The sequence below is a fragment of the Mangifera indica genome, chromosome 5 (assembly GCF_011075055.1).
Source record: "Mangifera indica cultivar Alphonso chromosome 5, CATAS_Mindica_2.1, whole genome shotgun sequence".
Lineage (NCBI taxonomy): Eukaryota > Viridiplantae > Streptophyta > Magnoliopsida > Sapindales > Anacardiaceae > Mangifera > Mangifera indica.
In genome coordinates this window covers 10,769,380-10,781,670 of record NC_058141.1, presented here as the reverse complement: position 1 = coordinate 10,781,670, position 12,291 = coordinate 10,769,380, and the positions used below count along the sequence as shown (strand labels likewise).

The 12,291-nt window shown below is 31.3% G+C and overlaps 2 protein-coding genes across 3 annotated transcripts; one reads left to right on the top strand and one right to left on the bottom strand.

Annotated features, from left to right (window-relative positions):
• Positions 1-1,241: 1,241 nt before the first annotated feature.
• Positions 1,242-3,919, top strand: LOC123217605 (mitochondrial outer membrane protein porin of 36 kDa). Its single transcript, XM_044638696.1, has 6 exons — positions 1,242-1,402; positions 1,509-1,576; positions 1,695-1,805; positions 2,352-2,438; positions 2,636-2,844; positions 3,132-3,919. The coding sequence occupies exons 1-6, from the start codon at positions 1,354-1,356 to the stop codon at positions 3,436-3,438; spliced, it is 831 nt and encodes a 276-aa protein (XP_044494631.1). The 5' UTR covers positions 1,242-1,353; the 3' UTR covers positions 3,439-3,919.
• Positions 3,920-4,715: 796 nt separating this feature from the next.
• Positions 4,716-8,881, bottom strand: LOC123217043 (hypersensitive-induced response protein 2). Of its 2 annotated transcripts, XM_044637786.1 has the most exons (7): positions 8,638-8,828; positions 7,469-7,576; positions 7,130-7,320; positions 6,542-6,662; positions 5,717-5,808; positions 5,529-5,625; positions 4,716-5,340 (listed from the first exon to the last, which is right to left on the bottom strand). In XM_044637786.1, the coding sequence occupies exons 3-7, from the start codon at positions 7,316-7,318 to the stop codon at positions 4,979-4,981; spliced, it is 861 nt and encodes a 286-aa protein (XP_044493721.1). In that variant the 5' UTR covers positions 7,319-7,320; positions 7,469-7,576; positions 8,638-8,828; the 3' UTR covers positions 4,716-4,978. The 2 variants fall into 2 exon arrangements, with proteins under 2 accessions (XP_044493721.1, XP_044493720.1); XM_044637785.1 differs by lacking the exon at positions 7,469-7,576 and having other exon boundaries at positions 8,638-8,881.
• Between the last annotated feature and the right edge of the window lie 3,410 nt (positions 8,882-12,291).

Genomic DNA, 12,291 nt, shown 5'->3' with positions numbered 1-12,291 from the left:
AGAATTTTCTCTGTGAAGTGGAACTGCTGAAAAACCATCTATAGGAAAACTGTTGCCGGAATGAAACGACAACGCATGAATGCAAAACTCAGCCTTTCTTTTTCTTTCTGATGCAAAATTCTGCAAAAATAAATAACAAAAATAAAAAATCATTAATGTTCCTCATATGTTGGAAGAATTTTAAACATATAGCCGAAACAAATTCTGAAGTGTTTGGATGATTCTTCAAACAATTGTTAAGTAAGGGAAAAAATGTGTTGGTCAAGATTTTATGGTGCCGGAGAAAGTGACGAGATTTTGAAACAAAACTCTAAGAAGGTTGTAATTTTTTAAAACTTAACTTAGAAAAAAAATATTAGTTTTTAAATTTTTAGGGGTAAAATGAAATTAACTTTTTAAGGGTTAGGATTCCGTTAATTTTAACCTGTAATGGTTGGGTAAATGAGATTTTCAAATTTAACAAAATTATTCTCATTTTCAAACACTAACAAATTTCATCAAAAATATTTTTATAATAATTAGACTCAATAATATTTAAATAGAATAATATTTTAATATTCTTATATTATTACTCATCATATACAGTAATTATTTTTATATATAATTTTTATCAAATTTTATTAAATATAATAATAATTATATTTACTAATCTTTTGAATAGTTTATTTTTATGATTATTTTTTTATTTTTAATAATAAAATTACTCCGGCCAAATGAGGGAAAAATGGTTTGCATATAATTTCATTTGTTTCGACATGGTAATTGATGATTATATTGATAAAAGATTATGTTTGTTAGTTTTTTTTATAGAAATCCCTCCTTTCAATGATATTTATTTGAATTAATATTTTTAATTTTATTTTATATTTAAATTAGTTATAATAAATAATATTATATATTATATAAATAAAATAATATTTAATTATATAATAATATATATAAATATATATTTTTATTTATACGCCTCAAATTGGTATGTATAATTTAATTGAAACGAAATTTTGTACTCTAAATCTAACTTTGTATTTTGTGAAGACTAAGAATTTCGGCGTTACCCGGTTATATTTGACTACAAAACGACACGTTTCAGTGACAAAACCGCAAAGCCGAATATGCTCAAATTCCCTCTGGTCCCGATTCTGACGGTCTCACGTAACCGCCTCATAACTCTCTCTTTTTATTATAAATCAACGGCTCACAAAACTCTACCTTCATCCGCATCTAATCTAACGTTCCAAATCCCTCCTTTCTATAAACAACCAAACAGCAATTAACTACTAGGGTTTTCATTCCATCATATTCTTTTCGAATCTATTTTCCTCTCGTTTTCCTTTGCATTTTCTCGGGAAAATCATGGGGAAAGGCCCTGGTCTCTACTCTGACATTGGCAAGAAAGCTCGAGGTAGCTGATTTTCAATATTTTAATCTTTTTTCTCCTTTAATTGCTTTTTTATTTTTATTTATTATTTTTAATTGTTTGTCTAATTTTTTTTTTTTCATTTTTGTAGATCTTCTTTATAAGGATTATCAAAGTGACCACAAATTTACTGTCACTACTTACACTTCCACTGGAGTCGTGAGTAACTTTTTTTTTTTTTTTTTTGAGAAAGAGATGAAATCAAAATAATGTTATGAATCTGTTTAATCGGTTGAGTTGATATGGAATAATGATGTGCGTTTGTAACGCATGGCAGTCGATAACTTCAAGTGGGATTAAGAAGGGTGAGTTGTTTTTGGCTGATGTCAGCACTCAGCTGAAGAACAAGAATATCACAACTGATTTCAAAGTGGACACTAACTCAAATGTAAGTCTTTGCTTGATGATCAGCTATCAGTTGGTTTTTATTGATTGTTATGAATCTGTTTCTTGTATCTCAGCAGCATTTTATATCGGTCACCAGTTTTAGTATTATAAGTACCTCGTGTATATCTAAATTGGAGCAATTTTTATATTAAGATAGTTTATGTATGATTTTGTGTGCTAGAATTGATTTCCTGGGGTGAATGATTTGCGTTGGTTTTAATTTTACCGCATGGTGGATAGACTCAATACAGCTGTGCCAATATGATTTTAATGGATTTCATAACTTTCTTGTTTTCTGAGTTGGCTTTGAGTTTATGTAAGTATATAGGGTTTCTCTCACTTGTCAAATAATTCTTGAGATTGCTATTGGTAATGTAACATGTTAAGACTAAGAACACTTTGAATTCTAATGTTTGTTTCCTCATTTTTGTAAGATTTTCTCTGACTGGCATTTTATATGTATCTACTAAATTATATCTTGATTTCATATGCAATGGGTATCCATTCATGATCATATGATACTAAGATATATTATCTTTGTCTGTAGCTTTTCACAACCATTACTGTTGATGAACCTGCACCTGGACTCAAGACAATCTTTAGCTTTATTGTTCCTGATCAGAGATCTGGCAAGGTAAGAGATACTTTTTTAACTGGTTTCTTTCGCAATTAAGTTTGTTTTCTTGCCTTTGTCTTTGAACTTTTTGGTTCTATGTACAGCTAACTCACAGTGTTTCATTCATGTGACTTTAAATGCAAATCAATGGGCTGAAGGATGTAGCTGTTCATTCTTGGTTGATGATCTGATTCATGGTTATCATGGTGGCACAGGTTGAACTACAGTACCAGCATGAGTATGCTGGAATAAGCACTGGCATTGGATTGACTGCCAGTCCCATTGTTAACTTCTCTGGTGTAATTGGAAACAATTCTATCTCTGCTGGAACCGATCTCGCATTCGACACTGCCAGTGGAAACTTTACCAAGTGCAACGCAGGGTTGAGTTATACCAATACTGACCTCATTGCTTCCTTGACATTGTAAGTATTTCTTTCTGCATAAAGCAATTCTTTTCCATATTTTGACTGTATTGTCATATTAACTCTTTAATCGTCTAGAGGGGACATTTACTTGAAATTTATTGCATTAAATTTTTTTAGTTTAATTGATTGGAGCCAAATATTATCGGAACTTATGTTGGGTAATACATACTTACATTCTGTTAAAATTTTATTTATTTTAAAATTCAGTGCCGTCTGCTACTTTTTCACTGTATGCCATCTTCATTCTCTGTTTTTGATGGTGTGATTTTGATTGATGAGTACAGGAATGACAAGTATGATACTCTTAGTGCTTCCTACTATCACATTGTAAGCCCACTGACCAATACAGCTGTTGGTGCGGAACTGACCCATAGCTTTTCAAGCAATGAAAACACACTGACAATCGGTACTCAGCATGCACTAGACCCCTTGACCTCAGTGAAGGCCCGTGTGAACAACTATGGCCGAGCAAGTGCTCTCATCCAGCATGAGTGGCGTCCAAAATCTCTCTTCACTATCTCAGGAGAGGTGGACACCAGAGCAATTGAGAAGAGCGCTAAGATTGGACTGGCCTTGGCACTCAAACCATAGACTAGGTAAACATTATTGGTATTGGAGGGGAAGAACAACGAGCTTTTGAGTGGTGGAAAACAATAATGTCAGGTCGAAAGACGTAAAATCTTTTTTGTTTCTCACGAACTTGCTAATATCATCATGTGATGTTGGCTTTCACGATTGTTGTGGTAATGGGTTGTAAAATAATTCTGGTTGGTGTATCGAACAACATAATCAATTTTTATTTGAATGCCCTTTCCACCCTTATTGGGGGGTTGTACTTGGGGCTGTAGTGTAGCCAAGTATGGCTGATTTTGAGCTTGGCTTGATGAGATAGATGCGGACTTGATAAACTTGTAAGCTATAAGTTTGTTGCAAGCTTAAGCTCGAACTTGAGATAAGAGTTGCTACTTCAAGCTTGACTTGAAAAAAGCTGTCAAATGGAGCTCGAATTTGATGTATGTTTACCGTTATGTAAAACACTGCAATTCTATCTTATGCCATTTGTTTAATCCAATGTTTTGTCATGGGTCAAAAAATCCAAACATGGGAAAACAGGAGTTATGGCAATATTAAAGAGTCGCCTTAATGTGAATGAGCAAGCCATGTTACAAAATCGTAATGTCTGTTTAAGCTTGTATTAATAAAATTATGTATATCTATTTTGTGTATATAAATAGATATATATTTGATATATGACATCGTGTGATTTGATGATTTGGAATTATGGATTAAGTAATATTAAATCATATAGTGACAAAAATAACTGTATACTTTATTGTAAACTCAAAATAAATACAAATAATATTATTTATTCAAAATTAAGTATAATGTAGTCCAGGAGCACATCTGCACGTGCAAATTACAATCCATGTTAATTCAACAATGAAGCACTGCCATTCAATTGGACTCTAGGTAATCTTACAGGAGAATTTGACCTTAATGTACAGGAAGTTACAGTCAAATACTCTTAAGATGCTTCTGACTCATTCTCATTAACAACCTAATGCGAAGCGTACAATTTACTGCTTTTGCTTCTTTTGTGCTGGCGAAGACGAAGCCCCGGCCTACATATAGAAGATGTCGTTATAGTTGTCTAGAATGTCTGAAAACGGTTATTTAGGCAGATCTATATAACATTTTTCCTTAATTCTCCAACTCTTGTATGGTTCAAACCGTAACAAGGAGGTGCTATTCTAAAAACCACAATCACTTTGCAAGCATTTATTTACCATCTGCATCAGCTACGCATCAAGAATTTAACCTTCGACTTGACAGACTATTACCATTTCCAGATATTTTTGCACAAGTAATGCACACAAAAATTCAGTTTTGATTTCCTTTACCACAGCTTGGAAATTCAATAGCTAATATAATAATAAGATCACACTTAAATTTGGCTTTTAAAACAAAACCATTATTAAAAGCAACACTACACACATCAAAAACCTTAATATATCCTACACCATTCCCATTCTTTACTTATGTCACACTGTACGACCACAAGTAAAACAAAACTTCACACATTTTTATCAATAACCCCAACATAAATATATTTGCAAATTGGAACACGCGACTACTGACTTGCAGCACTGCCCTGAAGGAGACCTTCTCTTATCTGTGATGCAATGTCTCTCACAGCACCAGGTCCATGTGGGATGAAAACAGAGTTTGACTTTGAGGATGCACCGATTTCCTTCATGGTATCAAAATATTGCGTTACCAGAACCATGTCCATGACATCCTTTGATGTTGTGCCTGGTACATTCACAGAGAAGGCTAGTACACTGTCCCTTAGCCCATCAACAATTGCCTGACGCTGACGAGCAATACCAAGCCCTGCCAAATACTTTGATTCAGCGTCTCCCTCAGCACGCTTGATTTGCAGTATTTTCTCTGCTTCAGCTTTCTCGTTTGCAGCCACCCTCATCCTGGCAGCTATTTATCACAATTAATGATATATGTCAAACATTCTTTTCATATCTCATTCATCCCAGAAAGCTAGTAATAGAGAATTGGTCAATATAAACTCAGTGTTGATTGAACCAATAGATTCTTGGGCAGGAAAATCCAAAAGGAAAAAAGAGCAGCATATTTTACAATTAGCAAAGAGATCCAAGTCATACCTGCATTGATTTCATTCATTGCTCTCTTTACATGCTCATCAGGTTCAATGTCCACAATAAGAGTTTGAACTATCTCATATCCATAATGTGACATGGCCTACATATACATATATAATTAAATACATTTCATTGTTTAGGTTTGTGTGTTTTGGTGAATCCTAAACTATATAAATAATAACAAAAGGTACCTTCTCTAGCTCTTCTTCCACAGCTTTTGCTATTTCATTTTTCTGTTCAAAGGCTGCATCCAGGTCCAGCTTTGGAACACTTGCCCTAATGACTACAGCAGATACATGGGAAGTTAGTCCTCCTAGAAACTGACCTTAAAACACATCGCACAACTGCCTCCAAGGTATAGCATAAGTTCGCATAAAAAGGTTCAAACAAGTATAGGCAAGAACCAAATTATTTTCAATTACTTTCAGATTTTCAGACTTGATTATCCACCAAAAGAATTTAGACTACAAGTAAAGATGGTTCTCCAATCACAAGGTAATAACAATGACATGGAATTAACAGATATAGAAAAGAATTCCTCACTACATCAGTTATGAAGCCAAAAGATCCTCTTAAACATTCAGTGATAACATCAAACAAGTCCAAACAGAATACAGTATCTATATAGGCCAGTAGGGCTGAAAACTTCAGTTTGTCAAAACTGTTCTTATGTAAGTCCCAAGGTAGCATAACATACCAGGAAATAAATATCCCATTTTATAATAAATATTTCCAAGTCTAACAAAATATGTGATATTAACACATTAATACAGAACTCCATCATTCTAATTGCTTCAAAAGAAAAAGAAAAAGTAGCTTAATGTTCAAAAAGAAATAATAAAGTGCTCAAAAGTTTGTGCAGAGATCTGGCACAGGAAAATAAATTTTTAGCCACATCCAGCACAAGGGAAAAATAGAACACAAACTACACCACAATAGAATGGATATCCAGTATACCGAAACTAAAGATTAAACAAATAAAAAGAAAAAGATCTAAACCATGTCAAAATCCATACCATCGAAGACATAGGCTTGTATCTGTGATCTGGTATTGCTGAGCTTGTAGAAAGCATCTGAAGCCTTATCAGCCAAGGCTCTGTACTGAACGGATGCAACCACATTAACAAACACATTATCCTGAAAAAATACCAAATATCTCAACCTGGTTATATTTCCTCAAAAAATATAAATGGTTACAAATATAAATGATCAGTAGTATTACTGACAAACAAATATAAAAGGTTCTAGGTCAAAGCTGCAACTTCTGCCTTTCATATCAATCCAGATAAAATATTCAAAACAATTCAGCTTCACAAGAGTTTTTCTAAGTGCTATAATTTTATTTTAGGGAAAAACTTGTCTTGAATACTATGACCCTCATTTTTTTCCAAATCATTCAATTATATGAATTATCAATGAAATTTAAACTAAAATCTTATGCCAGGTTACTCTGATATGGCTCAAGTAACAGTGTGTTCCTCCCAGATCTCCAAGTAGCCAAGTATAGAATCTTGAAATTAACAATGATGAACTTGGAAACTAAAACAAAGTGGCAAATAAAAATTAAATCTTCAAGTCAGGTTGTAATTGGTTGTGCATCGAACCTTTGTTTTTGTTTCACATCGAACATCCAGCTGTTGTACACGTAAAGAAAGGTGACCAGCGACCTGGCTCCCCAAACACCAAGGCAGACAGTGACAACCTGGTTCAAGCACATCAGCAAACTTCCCAAAAGTTTCTTTGATAGCAACAGTGGATTGGTCTACTTGAATGCAACCAAAAGCTTGCCCCATTTCTTGAATTAAAAAAAAAAAAAAAACAAATATGAAAATCAATAATAATCTAGTGAGCAGTTCCTGAAAGCATAAGTAATTAAAACTTAATGAATGTAGTCCCTGTAAGACTAGAAATAGAATCATCCTGGAAGGCCACTTCACATCTACCTATATCTTAAATCTGCACCTTCAAAACTCAAATCAAACCTTCTGTACCACAGGTTGAACAAGAAGAATAAAGAATGTGGTGATGTAAGAGCAATGAACAGCTTATAACTACACATATAAAAGTAAAATCAATGTAAGATATTGCTAGCCAATTACTCATACAAAAAACCTTATATGAGTAGAACCTACCTCAAAACTACTATTGATTTACAAAACAACTACCCACCAAGCAGCCTAGACATATGGAAATTAATGATATATCAATTATTTTCAGATTTTTTAATTGCTAATAACAACATACCAAGATATTTTGAGAGCATACCTAACTACTTAAGAAGCTGATTCCTTCATATTCTTAGTAACAATAAGCATGAACCATGACAATTTCTAGGTTTCATCAACAAGGTGCCAACTGGCAAGGTTTACAAAAAATAAAAATGAAAGACCAATGTTGACTAAATAGAAACAGAAAGAAGAACAAATTGGATTAAAAAAAAATGTTTATTTGATTAAATTGTATTGATTTTGATAAGTACAAAGTACAAAGTTACAGAATAGAAGGCAAATACAATGGAAACAACTTATTGAAAACAAATATATATATATCTATACACACACACACACACACACACACACACACAAGTTGTGAATACTGAACTGTCAGCCATGTTCATGTGATAAAGAGTAATAGATTTTTTTAATTTACTACAACAAATCAATGATTGATTTGTACACAGCTCATACTGACTAATTCAAAAATCATAATAATAAAACATTATAATATCAACAAAATCCTAGAGTGAATCAAAACGACAAATATTAAACAAAAACACAGCTTTTGCTATGCACTCTATATGAACTATTATTATCCCAGATTCAAACAAGAAAACATAAGTTTCATACAAATATCAATCAATAATCACGTAAATTACATCAACAACAAAAAATACATAAACATTTCCGCAATTTAAAGATAAAATTACTAAAACGGCGAATCCTGAACAAGAAAATACCAGAAACGATCTCAAATCATTCTCGAGAAATTCTCACAACAATTCAAAGATTCAAAGTCAGAACACCGAAATTCCACTTGGAATTCATTCATGTAAACCCTAACTGATAAGTTGGCATCAATTATATAAACCGTTTTGATAAAAATCCGGGCTTACCAGAAATGCTGAAGTGAAAGAAACCTGCTGGTTCTGAAAGCCTGGGGTGAGAAGATTCAAATATAAAGCACGATTTGAGCGCGTCTGCGGGTGTAGCTTGCAAGCAAAGAGTAAAGAAATTACAAGGAATATGAAGCAAATTTAATGTCTTCCCTTCAAGATTTGGTTCATTTTGTCTGGTTCTCTTATACTTGTCCTTTCATGTAGAATTGACTCAGCATTCAACATTATTGGATTTTTTTTTTTTTTTGATTTTTCAACACGATAAGGTTGTTTGATATATATTTTTTTTATAAAATAATAATTTTTAAATTATATTTTATAATATAACATATCCGTTACGCTATTTTGACGGCTGACTTAACGTTATCATTTATACATTGAAAACCTTGCATGGTATTGCCCCGCCTGGAAAACGTTTCTTTGGATTATCCTAATTCGTATATAACTCCCTAATTTTGTATCTTTCATCTTTATCTCTTGTTGAGTTCTTTTATATGCATATCACATAAAAATAAACATAAGAGTTTTGTCGAATTTTATTCTTTATTATTGTAACCTAATTTGCACAAGACTCTGATTTACGCGCTTTCGTTAGTTGTGAAAAATCACATTAATAATTTAGTGTTAAAATAAGAGTCTCTGTTATATTCCATCATCATACATTTTTGCAATCAACATTATTTCAATTGTTGATAAAAAATCGCTTAGGAAAGCTTTGAATAATTAATCATTTGAAGATAAAATAATAACCCAAAATTGTTTCGTTCTACAGAATCTTGTTACCCTATTATGATGATTGATGTCCCATAACTATATTATAATATGGTTCCATAACTGAATAAATAAACGTTGTTAACCCAAGAAAGCACACCTTGCCAAAAGGATTTACCCTCAAGAGGGGAAAATTACATGAACATTTATATCAATTGAAAATTGTATTCGCTTTCACTGTTGGGAACAACCATGAAAAAACATTTAGAGGACTTTTAATCTTCATCAATACACCATGTGCCTTGAACCTATTTGCTTATAGTAAAGAACACACCCCCTACTCCTAAACAAAAACAAAAACACCAATGTAAGACGATACCTTCTACTCAATTAGGTTAACGTTCTAAACTAATAATCGCAATTTACAGGATTAATAAGTCTAACAATAGTACGATCATAGTTGAAGATGGGATAAATAGTCTAAACTATTAAAAACACTCTTATTTACTCTTAGTATGAATAAGGGGAAGAATGAGGGAGTGCCAAGGGAGAAGAGATTGCAGCTCAAAAGCCCTCCTCCTATTGTTGCTAAGGTAGCCTCATGCAAGCTATCCATGCTAAAGCAAGGATAAATTTATTTTCACCCTTTAACTCTCAATCTTGGGATACATGATCTAACTATTGAAAAACTCTCAACCTTTTTAAGGATAACTTCAATAACAAAAAAAAAACGTGTAAAAGGATATATGATCGTAGTTTTGAGACTTAGCAACATATGCAAAGCTCAAAAAAATTTGTCTTTCGTTCAATCCTATTGTATCATTTAATATTTTATTATTTAGTAAATTATTTTGGCTTTAATCATCATCCCATGTGTATTTTCATTAGAGATTTTTAATAATATAGGGATGGAATTGTAACATCCTTTCAGAATTATTTATAAATTCGCCCATTGATAAACTCAGCCATCAAACATTAAGTGTCCCTTGTTCACTTAATTCTGATCTTAATCTAATGCTCCGTCCCACTCATTAACCATATGATTATAATATTGAACTTTCAGAGTCGAGCTCAAACTCACCTGAATTAAGCTTATTCAAGTTGAGCTCAAGCCTAAATTTGAACAAATTTGATTTAAATTCAACCTTAGAAACCTTTGTATTTGGTACCAAAAACAAAATCAAAAAGCATAAAACACATATGACACCCCATGTAATAGATCAACAACCCTGAATTTTGACAAAAACACTTATGGGCATAGAGGTGGAGTAACTATGGAGGCCAAGAGTTTCATTGTGTCTCCTTGGAAAGGTGTAACCCCATTTGACCTAGAAATCAATAGATTTGGTGGAATAGAAGATGAAATACTCCCTCCAAGCACTATGGGGAGGAAAAGTTTTTAACTTTTTATGGGGGAAAAAAGGAGCTTGATTAGAAGATTATTGAGGATAAAATAATTATTATATTTAATTAGATGTAATAAAATAATACTAAAATATTATTTTATTTAAATATTTTTAGATATAATGATTTTAAAATATTTTTTTATATTACTTGAAAACAAGGGTATGTTTATCTTAAAAAATTAATAAAGATAAATTTATAATAAATAAATTTAACAATTTTTTAATACATAAAATAAAAGTCATAATTAGAGTATATTTTATATTACATATCACATTACTATTAATAATTTATTATTGAAATCTTTTAATATATGATAAATTAAATAAAGATAATATTAATAATAAAATATGAATTATCAAAATAATATTTAAATATTTGAAACTAAACACTCGAAAGAATGTGAGAATTTATCTTTTTTTTTCCATTAAATAAGATATAAACTTTTTTTTTTGTTAATAATCTTACTTTTTTAATATAATTTGTTTAAGAAATAATTGCCCTCACACTATAAATAGAGAGGTTCATAAAATTTGGCTATTTAACTTTTTATTCAAAAATCAAAATAGCATCAGTGAAACTGAAATTACTTATAAAGGCTTTTCAGAGCCTATTGACATATTAATTCTTATAATTTTATATATAAATAATGATATATTACTATATGATTAAATAATTAAAATAAAATAATATTTAATTATATAATAATATATTATAAAATAATTAATATTTTAAATAAAACATTATTTTTATTGTAGGATATTATCCAGATTGACTTGTCAGCTTGACAGCTGATTTTTGTGTTCAAATTGTTATCCACGACCCCATTCCATGTGCCGCAGGAGTTCGTTCTCAACAAGCTATCCCTTTCACTTTCACTATTATTTCTAAGAAGGGGTTCTTTGGTTAAGGCTGGCGTAAGAGAATGTCAACATGTGAACATAAATTTGATGACAATAATTGTTGATTCGTATTGGTATGTAAATGACCTAAAAGCCCTTTGCTGGAACCCACAATAAGCAGATGTTGATACAAAAAATTGAACCAATGATAATTGCATTGAATTGTTATGTGTAATTTAGTATGAGAAAATAATGTAAGCAAAAACATTTTTATATTGGTTTAACTTATTGTTCGAGAGTATATGTTCATTATTTTGTTTTGTTATTGTGTATCTAATATAAAATTAGTAGAATATGTCTTAACGATCATCCTTTTGTTTTTGTAAAATTCTCTATATATAAGGTATAAAGTAGGGTTACATATAACTCCGTAATTAGATGTATTAAGTTTTGATACAATAATGAATATAGATATTTAATCGAATTTCATTCGTATAAGTAATAAATAATTATATGTTTCTAATTTTATAGGACGTGATTGTTATCCTACAAACGTATATATAAAGATTGAATGAAATTTTCAGACTCTAAGAGATGAATTTGATACGTTAGAGAAATCATCAAAATGATTAAAATTGTGAAGTTTCACTTTTCTGATCATCTTTTTTATGTCATTTTTATAAGTTTGAGTAAG

Bases quoted from the DNA above. Each gene is read 5' to 3' on its own strand.
- LOC123217043 (XM_044637785.1), bottom strand. From the start codon at position 7,318: ATGGGGCAAGCTTTTGGTTGCATTCAAGTAGACCAATCCACTGTTGCT. The intron at 6,663-7,129 runs GTTCGATGCACA...GTATTTTTTCAG, and splicing joins GATGTGAAACAAAAACAAAG to GATAATGTGTTTGTTAATGT. The intron at 5,341-5,528 runs GTATGACTTGGA...TGTGATAAATAG, and splicing joins AATGAATGAAATCAATGCAG to CTGCCAGGATGAGGGTGGCT.
- LOC123217605 (XM_044638696.1), top strand. From the start codon at position 1,354: ATGGGGAAAGGCCCTGGTCTCTACTCTGACATTGGCAAGAAAGCTCGA. The intron at 1,577-1,694 runs GTGAGTAACTTT...AACGCATGGCAG, and splicing joins CTTACACTTCCACTGGAGTC to TCGATAACTTCAAGTGGGAT. The intron at 2,845-3,131 runs GTAAGTATTTCT...TGATGAGTACAG, and splicing joins CTCATTGCTTCCTTGACATT to GAATGACAAGTATGATACTC.